Source organism: Gopherus evgoodei, chromosome 6 (assembly GCF_007399415.2).
Source record: "Gopherus evgoodei ecotype Sinaloan lineage chromosome 6, rGopEvg1_v1.p, whole genome shotgun sequence".
In the NCBI taxonomy this organism is placed as follows: Eukaryota; Metazoa; Chordata; order Testudines; family Testudinidae; genus Gopherus; species Gopherus evgoodei.
Window position 1 is genome coordinate 59391709 of NC_044327.1, and position 14114 is coordinate 59405822.

Sequence of the window (14114 nt, forward strand, 5' to 3'; positions counted from 1 at the left end):
CAAAAGCAACATTGTATGCCTCTGAATTCCATACCTAGGTGGGGGGCATTAGTCCATTAGTGACGGATGAGAAGAGAAGTGGTGCAACAGAACCATGCTCTCTTTAGACTCCCTGGAAGTCCTGCTGGCTCTAGCTGCAGTATAAGACCTCAAAACATATCAAATTGCAACCTATTAATGAAACTTGCTGAAGCCTGGAGCTGGCCTATGTGGCAGAGTAGCCAGTTACACAAATAAAATGGTGATGGGGGAAGAGGATAACATATGGCACTATTTTCAATTCATTTAAAACTATTCTTTTGGTGATTGTAGGTAATCACTTGATGGGTAATTCGCCCAAATAGTTAATAAAGGCAGTTCAGCATGAGTAAAATAAATGTATTAATTTGATTTGCAGATCATCTTTACGAATGAAGGCAAAGTGTGGGCCCCAAGCACTACTTTCAGAGATTTATGTTTCCCTTGGGGAAAAAAAATCTGATTTTCATTCTTGCACACGGGGACATAGTTTATTTTTTCTATATACGTGAATTCAGTTCATATATACTGGAAGCAAAATAAGTAGCCTCTGCATGAGGTAAAAGCCTGCTTTGGCCTCTAATGACAATGAGATGTGTCTCTTATGCTAGAAATCGAGCCACTTCAATCCTCTCTCTCTAAACAAACAAAAAATATTTATACTTACAGATATATCATCGCTAAAATCTATTTCATCCAAATCAAGGTATTCAGGGGCTTCCATTATTCTTCTATGCACATTTTGGGTGAGTCAGTACAGCAAAGTCCTATTAAAAATACAGAAAATGAGGTATTATATATTAAAGAATCTAAAACTTTTAAAATGTTTTCACATGGTCACGACATTATTAAAAAAGTATTTAAGCTGGACTAGAATTGCAGTACCCTTCCAAATACCTTTAATTTAATTTGTTTGTTCTTGGCTATGCATCATGGGGTTGTTTGTGCATGTGCTTGTGCCCATTTCAGCTAATACAGCAGGACAGCCACCTTGAATATGAACAGGATACGACAAGACTCCAATCCTGCAACTTGTTGTACACTCACAGGCCTGGTCTACACTACGAGTTTAGGTCATATTTAGCAGCATTAAATCGAATTAACCCTGTACCCGTCCATACAACGGAAGAAGAGGTGAAATCGACATTGCCGGTTCGAATTAGGGTTAGTGTGGACGCAATTCAATGGTATTGGACTCTGGGAGCTATCCCACAGTGCATCATTGTGACTGCTCTGGACAGCAATCTGAACTTGGATGCACTGGCCAGGTAGACAGAAAAAGCCCTGTGAACTTTTGAATTTCATTTCCTGTTTGCCCAGCATGGAGAGCTGATCAGCATAGGTAACTATCCAGAGCTCATCAGCACCATTGACCACGCAGTCCCAGAATTGAAAAAGAGCTCCAGCATGGACCGTACGGGAGGTACTGGATCTGATCGCTGTATGGGGAGATGAATCTGTGCTATCAGAACTTCGTTCCAAAAGACGTAATGCCAAAACATTTGAAAAAAATTTCCAAGGCCATGATGAACAGAGGCCACAACATGGACTCAACGCAATGCCACGTGAAACTTAAGGAGCTGAGAAAAGCATACCAGAAAGCCAAAGAATCAAAAGGATGCTCCGGGACAGAGCCACAGACATGCCACTTCTATGCTGAGCTGCAGGCAATTCTAGGGGAGACTGACACCACTACCCCACCCCTGTCCGTGGACTCCGATGATGAGGTACTCTCAGTTGCCATGCCTGAGGATTTTGCCAATTGGGAACATGAGGAGGAGGATGAGGATGAGGATGAGGAGACCACACAGCACACCTTTCTCCCCAACAGCCAGGATCTTTTTCTCACCCTGACTGAAATACCCTCCCAACCCTCCCAAGGCAGTATCCCAGACCATGAAGCCGTAGAAGGGACCTCTGGTGAGTGTACCTTTGTAAATATAAAACATGGCTTAAAAGCAAGCATTTTTTAATGATTAATTTGCCCTGAGGGCTTGAGATGCATTCATGGCCAGTACAGCTACTGGAAAAGTCTGTTAATGTGTCTGGGGATGGAGCATCTCCATGAAGCTCTCCTGGAGGTACACTTTGCAGAAGGTTTCTGGGGAGAGCAGCCTTATTCCGTCCTCCATGATAGGACACTTTACCACGCCATGCTAGTAGCAAGTAATCTGGTATCATTGCATGACAAAGCCTGGCAGTATATGGTCTTGGTGTTTGCTGGCATTCAAGCAACATCTATCCTTTATCTCTCTGTGTTATCCTAAGGAGAGTGACATGATCCGGTGTCTGGTGGAGGTTCAGGAACATCAGCTGGAGAGACTGCCGCTGCAGCCCCTGTTTAACCACCATCCCTCCTCCCCACGTTCCATAGCTGCCTCCTCACCCAGACACCCAAGAACGCGGGGGGTGGGCTCCAGGCACCCAACCACTCCAGCCCAGTGGACAGAAGGCTGTCGTTCAACAAGTATTGAAGTAGCCTCTTCCTTCCCGTTTCCTCTCCTCCCCCACCCCACCGTGGCTACCTTATGAGTTATCTCCCTATTTTTATAATCAATTAATAAAGAATACATGCTTTTTAAATGATAGTGACTTTATTTCCAATCTGTGATCAGAGAGCGGTTTACTTACAGGTTATTTTAGTCAACCAAGGGGGGTGAGTTTTCATCAAGGAGAAACAAATAGAACTGTCACATTGTACCCTGGCCACTCATGAAACTGGTTTTCAAGCTTCTCTGATGCGCAGTGCTTCCTGACGTGCTCTTCTAATGGCCCTGGTGTCTGGCTGCACATAACTGGCCGCCAGACTATTTGCCTCAACCTTCCACCCCACCATAAATGTCTCCCCCTTACTCTCACAGAGATTGTGAAGCACACTGCAAGCAGCAATAACAATGGGGATATTGGTTTTGCTGAGGTTTGAGCAAGTCAGTAAACTGCGCCCGTGACCCTTCGAAGGTCCAAATGCACACTCTAACACCATTCTGCACTTGCTCAGCCTATAGTTGAACAGCTCCTTACTACTGTCCAGGGTGCCCGTGTATGGCTTCATGAGCCAGGGCATTAAGGGGAAGGCTGGGCCCCCAAGGATAACTATAGGCATTTCAACATCCCCAACAGTTATTTTCTGGTCTGGGAAGTAAATCCCTTCCTGCAGCCATTTAAACAAACCAGAGTTCCTGAAGACGAGAGCGTCATGAATGTTTTCCGGCCATCCCACATTGATGTTGGTGAAACATCCCTTGTGATCCACCAGTGCTTACAGCACCATTGAAAAGTACACTTTGTGATTTATGTACTGGCTGCCTTGGTGGTCCGGTCTCAAGATAGGGATATGCGTTCAGTCTATTGCCCCACCAGTCAGGGAATCCCATTGCACCAAAGCCATCCACTATGACCTGCGCATTTCCCAGAGTCACTATCTTTGACAGCAGCAGCTCAGCAATTGCATTGGTTACTTTCATGACAGCAACCCCCACAGTAGATCTGCCCACTCCAAATTGATTCCCGACTGCCCGGTAGCTATCTGGTGTTGCAAGCTTCCACAGGGCCATAGCCACTCATTTGTGAACCATGAGGGCTGCTCTCATCTTGGTATTCTTGCAGTTCAGGGCAGAAGAAAGCAAGTCACAAAGTTCCATGAAAGTGCCCTTACGCATGCAAACGTTTTGGAGCCACTGGGAATCATCCCAGGCCTGCAACACTATGCAGTCCCACCCGTCTGTGCTTGTTTCCCGGGTTCAGAATCGGCGTTCTACAGCATGAACCTGCCCCATTAACACCATGATATCCACATTGCGAGGGCCCACTCTTTGAGATAAGTCTCTGTCCATGTCCTCATCACTCTCGTCACCGTGCTGCCGTCGCCTCCTCACCTGTTTTTTCAGCTTCTGGTTCTGCATAAACTGCACGATAATGCGTAAGGTGTTTACAGTGCTCATAACTGCTGCGGTGAGCTGAATGGGCTCCATGCTTGCCATGCTATGGTGTCTGCATGGAAAAAAGGCACGAAACGATTGTCTGCAGTTGCTGTCACGGAGGAAGAGGCAACTGACGACTGTAGCTATCTCACAGTTCCTGCAGTCTCTGCCAACCATTTGAATCTGGGTTGAGTTCCCAATACCTGATGTGGCAAAAACATTGTCGCGGGTGGTTCTGGGTACATGTCGTCAGGCCCTCCCTACCCCTGTGAAAGCAAACAGGAAAAAATCGTTTCTTGCCTGGCGGGCCTTGGTGAGGTTGGTTGGGGATGCTTGGGCAGACATGGATGCTCCTGGCCGGTCTTGGTGAGGTTGGTTGGGGGCGCTTGGGCAGACATGGGCTCTCCTGGCCGGCCTTAGTGAGGTCGGTTGGGGGCACTTGGGCAGACATGGGTGCTCCCGGGCCGGCCTCAGTGAGGTCGGTCAGGGGCTCCTGGAAAAAAAAGGGGAATGACTTTAGGTCATTCTCTCTTTAAGTTTTGTGTAATAGAGATTCAGTCCTGCCTGGAATATCATGCGAGCTGGAGGCTTCTGCCTCAGGCTGCTCTCCCAGTCAGCAGCACCGCGCAGTCACACCAACCTCAGCCTATCCCCTGCTCCCATGGCTCATGAAGCCTGGACAGTAGTAAGGAGCAGTTCAACTATAGGCTGAGCAAGTGCAAAATGGTGAATTACTCTACTTCCCCGTAAACCAATCGCCCTTCCCTCCCCCCTTTGATCTCTGCTTGCAGAGGCAATAAAGTCAGTGTTGTTTCAAATTCATGCATTCTTTATTACTTCATCATTCATATGGGGGGATAACTGCCAAGGTAGCCCAGGAGGGGTGGGAGAAGAGGGAAGCAATGGGGGGGTTGTTGTATGGGCACCCCCTAGAATGGCATGCAGCTCATCATTTCTGCAGGATGTCTGGGGCTCTGACCTGGAACGGCCGCTTGTATCTATGGTTTTTTAATAGGCTTGCCTGATATTCTAAGCAGCACTGAATCTCCATTAGACAAAAAACTTAAAGAAGAGAATGACCTGGGGAGTCATTCCCATTTTTGTCCAGGAGCCTCTGACCGACCTCACGGAGGTTGGCCAGGAGCACCCATGTCTGCTTAAGTGCCCCCAACCTACCTCATCGAGGCCAGCCAGGAGCACCCATGACAGTAGCAGATGGTACAATATGACTAGCAAAGAATCCTGTGGCACCTTATAGACTAACAGAGGTTTTGGAGCATGAGCTTTCGTAGGTGAATACCTACTTCGTTAGATGCAATTAGTGGAAAATTCCAGGGGCAGGTATATATATGCAAGCAAGCTAGAGATAATGAGGTTAGTTCAATCAGGGAGGATGAGGCCCTGTTCTAGCAGTTGAGGTATGAAAACCAAGGGAGGAGAAACTGGTTTTGTAGTTGGCAAGCCATTCACAGTCTTTGTTTAATCCTGAGTGGATGGTGTCAAATTTGCAGATGAACTGAAGCTCAGCAGTTTCTCTTTGAAGTCTGGTCCTGAAGTTTTTTTGCTGCAGGATGGCCACCTTAAGGTCTGCTATAGTGTGGCCAGGGAGGTTGAAGTGTTCTCCTACAGGTTTTTGTATATTGCCATTCCTAATATCTGATTTGTGTCCATTTATCCTCTTCCGTAGAGACTGTCCAGTTTGGCCGATGTCCATAGCAGAGGAGCACTGCTGGCATATGATGGCATATATTACATTGGTGGACGTGCAGGTGAATGAACCGGTGATGGTGTGGCTGATCTGGTTAGGTCCTGTGATGGTGTCGCTGGTGTAGATATGTGGGCAGAGTTGGCATCGAGGTTTGTATGACTGGTAACCATCATTGCCAACTTGCAAAGCAGCAGATGGTACAGTATGACTGGTAACCGTCTTTGCTAACTTGCAAAGGCAAGGAGCTGCTGCTGTGTAGCACTGGAGTACCGCGTCTGTCAGCAGCATCCAGTAGACATACTGTGACAGTGAAAAAAGGTTGAATGGGCTCCATGCTTGCAATTCTATAGTATTTACTTGGGCAATCCAGGGAAAAGGCCGCAAAACTGCAGCAAGGGAGATTTAGGTTGGACATTAGGAGAAAGTTCCTAACTGTCAGGGTAGTTAAACACTGGAATAAATTGCCTAGGGAAGTTGTGGAATCTCCATCTCTGGAGATATTTAAGAGTAGGTTAGATGAATGTCTATTAGGGATGGTCTAGACAGTATTTGGTCCTGCCATGAGGGCAGGGGACTGGACTCGATGACCTCTCGAGGTCCCTTCCAGTCCTAGAGTCTATGAGTCTATAAATGATTATCTGCCGTTGTTTCACTGAGAGAAGGTTGACTGACAACATTTACCCATACCCACCTGCAACAAATTTTTGGCCCCATCAAGGCATTGGGAGCTCAACCCAGAGTTCCAATGGGCAGCAGGGACTGCGGGAAAGCTACCACAGTGCACCGCTCCAAAAGTCGACGCTTGCCACAGTACTATGGACTCACACCGTCGAATTAATGTGCTTAGTGTGGACACATGCACTCAACTTTATACAAGCTGTTCCCAAAAACTGACTTCTGTAAAATCGGAGTAGTTTCGTAACGCAGACATACCCACAGACACCCTCTTCTCATGCAGAGCCCCAATGAAGTCAAAGAGGCTGTGCATACAGAGTCAGTTGCAGGAGAGAGTCCTTAAACAGTAACAACCCTCTAGATCAGAGGTGGGCAAACTATGCCTCACGGGCCACATCTGGCCCACGGGACCATTCTGACCGGCCCTTGAGCTCCCAGCTGGGGAGGCTAACCCCCGGCCCCTCCCCTGCAGCTACACCTCCGTGCGGGCAGTGCTCTGGGTGGCAGGGCTGAGAGCTCCTGCTGAGAAGAGTGGCAGTGTGTCTAGCTCCGGCCTGGTGGCGCAGCTGCCAGACATGCTGCTCTGAGTGGCATGTTAAGGGGGCCAGGGCTGGGGGGTCGGATAAGGGGTAGAGGGTCCCACGGGGCAGTCAGGGGACAAGGAGCAGAGGGCAGTTGGATGGGGTGGTGATTCTGCGGGGAGGGGGGCGGTCAGGGGATGTGGAACAGGGGGGTTGGATAGGGGTGGGGTCCCAGGGGGGCCTGTCAAGGGGCGGGGGGTGTGGAGACAAAAACTGATCTATACCTATAGGTACCAAACCTTGGGGTTCTTTACTAGTTCCTCACAGTGAAAAAAAATAGCTTAAGAAAAACTCTGTGCATGAATCAGAGCTCACACATTCCAAAGGGGTTAGGATTATAAAGTACTCATAATTTTCTTAATTCTAACCAAATCACTTTCCAGCTTGTCAAAGGCATACATCCTGACCGAAGACAAGTACACTGCTGAAAAAAAGAATATATTTAAGTTAGCTAACAAAGAAAGATGATAATGCATTAACAATAACAATTAAGATGTAAGGCACTAAGTACTAAGCATTATTATGGCAGCAAATTCACTCTACCAGCACTTCTGTGTGACAAAGGAAAAGCTTGAAGCAAAAAATATACCAGCCCCAGTTCATCAATATGACGATTGGTAAACAATGCATTTACAAATAATGGAAATTAAGCTGTGCTGGTCTAAACAGAATCATTGTACGTATCACTAACATTTGGTTTCCAATGTTCTAACAAGTTTAAAAAAAACAACCCAAAACTCTATTCTGCAGGTGTTATATTCATTGGCATAAAAAATTGTAGTCATTAATCTCCTATACACGGACCTCCACAACTAAAAGTTGATCTTAAAACAGCTGCTCTTCAAACATTATAAAAAGCAGAAGTGAGAAATATATTCAAAACAGTTTTTAAGCTTGAAAAGCTGAATGTTTGATTCTCAAATTACTGCAAATATAGGATCATTCAGTATCAGGTTTTCTATGGAAATTCAAAGATTCCCCCCCCCCCACCTCCCAACACACTCAGGTATTAATATATTTCTCCCTCACAGCACTCTACAGACAACTGTTTAAAAACATACAAATCTTACATATTTTCCACTTACACAAAACAGGTTTTACCTCAATTAAAACTTTGTGTTCAAGGAGCAAAATACAAAATGAGGACAACTTTCAAGACAGACTCTGGAATAAATTCATTTGTGACTTAGTTGGTGGGTTGGGTTACATATAGATGGGACAATGGGAGGGAGATGTGTGTAAAATGGTTAAATAATACAAAACAAGCTATATCTTCTTTATATGATGGAGCAGAAGGTGGTGTATAATAGGAAACTATTGGGCAGAATAATTGCACTCATTTTGTTCACTTGCCAAATATCAAATTGATGCTCAACGTGCACTCACATAGTAAGATACTAGTCAGTGTGAGTAAGGGTGACGTGATCAGGTCTTCAGAGTTTTCCGACTGTTTGTTTATTAATGGGCACATAAGACTGCAGTACATTTGTTATGGCTGTTACACAGTACATTTAGAGGGAAATTACGGCTTAGTCATGGTAAAATAATTAGTTGTAGATATTTTAGTCAAACTGTATCAACCACCAAATTACTCTTGCAAGCATAGGTCCCATAACATGAGAAAAATTTCCTGCTCCATTTTGTACATCAATTTGGCATTCATTAAATGTGCCAACTTACAGGTGGCCAAATTTTGCTAGATCAGTAACTTGCATTATGGGAAACTATGCAGGTTCAGAAGCAGGTTCTGCAGAACTGCTATGTACCACACTATACTGGTGGCAGGCAGAACAGGGCAGGAAATGGCAGAGCCTTGACTCTGCCCCCGACAACGTGCCCAGCGACACAGTAATAATGGCACATTTGACAGCATACGCATCTCTGAGTACAGACCTAATGCAGTTCACTCCTTCCACAAAACAGTAGGGGAAGAGGGATGGAGATTATGAGTCTCTGAGTCTCAGCCTCTCAGACTGATCCAAGGGCAGTGCAACAGTGCACTGTCCTTTATTCTGCACAGATTGTTACCGCTGGACATAGGCTATAATGAGGGGTGAAAGGCAGTGTCAGAGCAAAAACAACTATTAGTGGGGGACCCCGAGAGAAAAGGGAATGTTACATGAAGTAGGGGTGGCCCCCTTTACCTAACTTATCTATACTCATTTATCATCCCATTGGCACACACCCCATTAGTAACTACAAAAAAATGAGCATCAAAAACATCAATCCACTTCCTCCATGCCCACATATCACTGCCATGCAACTGAGTTGGTATAACTGTGGTTCTATAGATATGCAGCTTCATAACAGGATCAATGTTATGAAGTCCCCAAGCAGGCTACAGAAGGGCCCAAAATATGGCAGCAGCTGCTGCTGTATGAGTGTCCACATCTTTCAAGCATTTTCCTGTACTGTCTATGACATGACTTAAGTATTTGACAGTTGCCACCGGCTCTGTGTCCTGTCCAGGCAGGTTCATATTGAGCTGAGTATCATCTGTAGCTGGAGGCTGCTTGATGGTAATGGTCAGGGATTAGTTTTAGCCATATGATAATGGAGACCAAAGTGCACTCCTTTTTGCCTGATCAGATTGGTGAATAACAGCAGCCGAGAGCCAAACTGAGCCAATAAGACAATGTCACCAGCATATTCAAAATCTCAAAGAAGCATGGGGTTGAGCTCAATGCCTCTGAATGATGCCTCCTCATGCATATCCATCAGCCAATCAATGCCAATATTGAACAATGATAACAGAACACAGCTTTGCCAAACTCCATGGAGATAGGAAGCCATGTGTGTATTTGACATAGAATGGAAAACTGAGTTTAAATCAATTATAGATCTTTTCTGTCAATGACATTATCTTCCCAGGGATGCTGGATTGCCTCATCAGATCTCACAAACTTGCTCAATGCATTAAATAAAAGGCCTGACAGAAGTCTATACAAAGTGTTGTGCATGTCTTATTAAATTCAGTTATCTCAGGGGTTCTCAAACTGTGGGTTAGAACCCCTCAGGGGGTTGTGAGGTTATTACATGGGGGGGGTCGCAAGCTGTCAGCCTCCACCCCAAACCTTGCTTTGACTCCAGCATTTATAATGGTGTTAAATATATTAAAAAGTGTTTTTAATGTATGGGGGGGCTCAAACTCAGAGGCTTGCTTTGTGAAAGGAGTCATCAATACAAAAGTTTGAGAACCACTGAACTATCTCCTCAAAAAGCTGTCTCAAGGTAAAGATCTGGTCATCAATGGAAAAAAAATCAGGTCTAAAGCTACATTGAGTATCCCAGTCTTTGTCACAAAGTGGATCACTGATTTGAGACACCAGCCCAGAGTGAAGACTTTCCCTGGGACCACTAACAGCATAATGCCTCTATAGTTGTTACACTCAGTCATATTGTCCTTTCTGAATGGAGGCAAAGTAACACCACTCATTAGGGATAATATAAGTGTGCCAGATGGTCTGGAAGAGCCTACACAGCCATGTACAATAATATTCTCACTGGTCTTCAACAATTCAGATGAAATGTCACAAACTGAGATTTCAGCTTATGGACTGTGAACTGGATCTCTTCTTGGTTGAAGGAAGGTGGCTTTTTCGGAAGTTCCTGCCCCTCTTAAAATGGAAGAGGGACGTTTTGATTCTTTGTTGTCTTCATCCGTTGGTCCATATTAAGTGGCAGGACAAGATCAGAAATGAGGTTAATCAAAGCCAAATTCAGCAACTACCTTCATTAGCATTGTTAATATTTCAATGGCTTTCTTGGTATGAACATATTAGGATGGAAGACCAATGAATTCTGAAATGTGTTTACCAAGGATTGGCTCTACCCACCTGGCAATGAAGTGGTGACAAAAAATTCCCAAATCCATCTGCAAAGAACCTAGAAGAGTGTGCCTCATCTGAACCAGACACATACCTGCCCATGGTGAGGCAATATATGACTAAATATGCAATAAATAAATTATAAGATACAAAATTTAGGACAGTCACATAACAGACTGGGTACACACAAACAGGTATAAACAGTGTCTACAGCTACAATATCCTTATACTGCAGCGAGATGTACTACTAAAAGTGTGTCTTACCAGAGTTTTACTTCAATTATTAACATTATTCCAGTTTTTCTTTATTTTACTTTTAAAATCCATCCCTCTTTGGATTGCAGTATATCCAAAAAAGTGTCTTGGAAAGAAGTATTTTACAGTGATGAAAACTATTTGATAATTTTGTTGGCCTTCAGAAATAAATTGATTTCTGTTATTAAATGTATGGAGAAGGCACAACAAATTTTGGTCCAGCAGACCGACTTGCTTTCATTTGGGAACAGAAAGACAGCAGCTTTACCCTCAATTGTAATTATTCAATTTAAGACGATAAGGACCGATAGATTCATGAATAACTTGAAGACAGAACTGTGAGGATCATTGGCATAAAAACAACAGGAGTCTAGGTCTTTTTGGTAATAAACGAGGTTAAAGTGAGAAATCTAGAGTGCAGAAACAAAAACATCAGTGATACAACTTTAGGTGCTTTGATGACCTTAGTCTCTGCAACATCATTCCCAATCCAAATGCCACCATATGTTGCCTTCTCATGGTTCCAGAGCAGAAGGGCTCTTTGAAAACATAAAAAGATTAAAACTAGCAAGGGAAGAAGGTCAATAACCACCACAAATATTTTCCCATAGGAAAAAAAAACCCTCTACTTTTTATTTCTGTACTCAACCTTAAATTCTGCATAAATAAAATCGCTAGGACACTGGTAAGTTTTATTTCCTGCAGCCAGCTATGCATTCTTTTCTTATGTGCTAAAACTGTACAACAAACTGCAATACCAGCAACCCAAATAGCAAAAACAATGACCAAAAACATTTGCATTGGTCCATGCTTGGAGTGTCACTCAGGGGTCGATTACTTGTTATAGTTTAACACAACAGAGCAATGCTATATACACTGTGAATCATATGGCAAAAGTCATAGTTGGTGCTGCTGTGAACAGGAGCACTTTGCAGCCAGGTGAATCCAACATACCACAGGAGGTGTGAACAATCTTCATAACATTTACCATCAATTTCTTAGCAAGATTAACAAATGCAATGCTGAAAATAAGTACAAGTGACATTCACTAGTGTCCAGTGATGCACCTACTGATACAACAGATTAACAATATGTTTCCAACCAAGCTCACAGCAATCAGATGAGAAAGCAAATTATCATCTCTGATATGACAGCAAAAAGTTCCATGTTTTTTAAACTGGTCTCTTTTTCCAAATGCATTTTGCTCCTTAGAAAGGTTTTGGACTTCAAGAATTCATGTAAAAATGTCATGTGTCCGGTGAGATGGTTCACATACATATTACTTCAACAGCTGAGAAGAACCCATAAAATAATCCAGTCTGTTGATGGAATGCAATACTGAAAAAAACCTCAAACCACAGCACTCCATATGTATGTACCCAATGGGTATATTTATTATTTTATGGACACTACTATTGTGAGAAAGCACAAGGATATTACATAACTGAAGAAGATGGAAATATATTTGTAAAATACATAATAAAATAATAATCTCTCACATGCACTGTGTTGTAATTAATGCTAAACATCACATAATTTAGGGGTTATGCAGTTTTGCTAAAAATCACCTTCCCCTTCCTGTTCAGGTATGAGAAACATTCATTGTTTCCCCAAAATATTAGGTTGTTCTTTGCTACCCTTCCCCCAAATAAAACTGATTTATCAGAACTTAAACCTTGTTGCCTACAAACACAAAACAAAAATACAGGCTAAGGACAGAGACAGACAAATTTGTGATAAAATGGTAAAAAGGAAAAAGGAACGAAGAAATCTTATTATCTGGTAGCTTTTGCCAACCAAAAATACAAGTGAAATTTAATTAAATTATTACCTGCTGGAGAAACAACTATTACTTAAAAATCTTTGGGTGCACTGACTAACTACCACATCTTTCCTGAGGCTGAAGCTGAAAACTGGAATCCTGGCAGGAGGGTCATTTGGCCAGGGCCTCAAGCTCAAAGGGGACCTCAAATTTAGACACTTGTTAATTTTTTTGGCATTTGATAAGTTTTGCAACTTGTTTTCATGTGCATCCCTATCGGATCAAAATGTGACACACTCTCTCAGCTTACAGATGCAAATTTAAGAAATTGCTTCAAGAAATACTCGAACTTAGACTCTCTGGGAGTTTCCTAATATCACAACTGTATTGCATAATTTTGTCAGTTTGCCTGCATCAGTGGTTTCAAGTGAACGCACCTTCAATGTGTTGAAGCAGGTAAAGAACTATCACCGTTCAACTATGGGACAAGAGCATTTGAATGGGCTCGCCATGCTTAATATCAACTGTGACATTGCATGAAAGCTACATTTTTCCTCAATAATTAGTGCATTTGCACAAAAAAGGGCTAGAAAAGCATTTGTTAAATAAAAAAATATTCAAATTATGTCTCACTTTTTTTGGTGCCTTATTTTGTTTTCACGTGTTGTATTTTTTTATTTTTGTTGTGGCTAGGGGCCTCAAAAGCTGGAAGTGGCCTGATCCTCTCTGGACCTCTGGGAGGGCCTGGTTTAGTATGACCTATCACTTCATGCATCTTACTCTTCTTTACACATTCTGTGTGTTGGTGTGGGTGGGTGAGAGAGAGAGGTTGACAGAGTGAAGAAAAAAAGGAGTGGAAGGGAAGGCAGAGAGAAAAAAGCAGCAGATACCTCGTTTTAAGAAATGCAGCTGAAGGATAAACAGTAAGCTATTTTCCACATCTCAAAACTACGATGCTAAAGTACTTGGGGATTTACTTAAACTTTCAAATCAAATCAAATAACTCATATGTAAATACTTTTGGTTGACAAAAGACTAGGTTTCCTTAAGTGCATATGTGCAAAAACTAATATTAAAGATTTATGCTCTAAATCCAGAATGCCATGCCGGTTGGCTTTAATTAGAGACTGTTACTTTACACAATTATAGGTCTGAGATCAAAAATAAACTTATTGCCCTCTCTTGAGCATTAGATATTATCATAACATTTCTTCCCAGATCTGGACCTTAGCGTCCAAAATATGGGTGTTAGCATGAAAACCTCCAAGCTTAGTTACCAGCTTGGACCTGGTAATTGCTGCCACCAGCCAGGAATTATACAGTGCCTAGCTCACTGCTGTCCCCCAAAACCTTCCCTGGGGGACCCCA

At 43.2% G+C, this 14114-nt stretch overlaps 1 protein-coding gene and 1 pseudogene across 3 annotated transcripts in view; both read right to left on the minus strand.

The window, feature by feature from the left end:
* The window catches only part of SNCAIP (synuclein alpha interacting protein), a 124361-nt gene that overhangs the window by 67885 nt on the left and 42362 nt on the right, over positions 1–14114 (minus strand). For all 3 annotated transcript variants that reach the window (XM_030567445.1, XM_030567446.1, XM_030567448.1), the window contains exon 2: positions 686–785. In XM_030567445.1, coding sequence (XP_030423305.1) covers positions 686–742 — 57 coding nt within the window. In that variant the 5' untranslated portion in view covers positions 743–785. The remainder of the gene's footprint in view (positions 1–685; positions 786–14114) is intronic.
* LOC115654035 overlaps positions 11269–14114 on the minus strand; it is a 50791-nt pseudogene continuing 47945 nt past the window's right edge.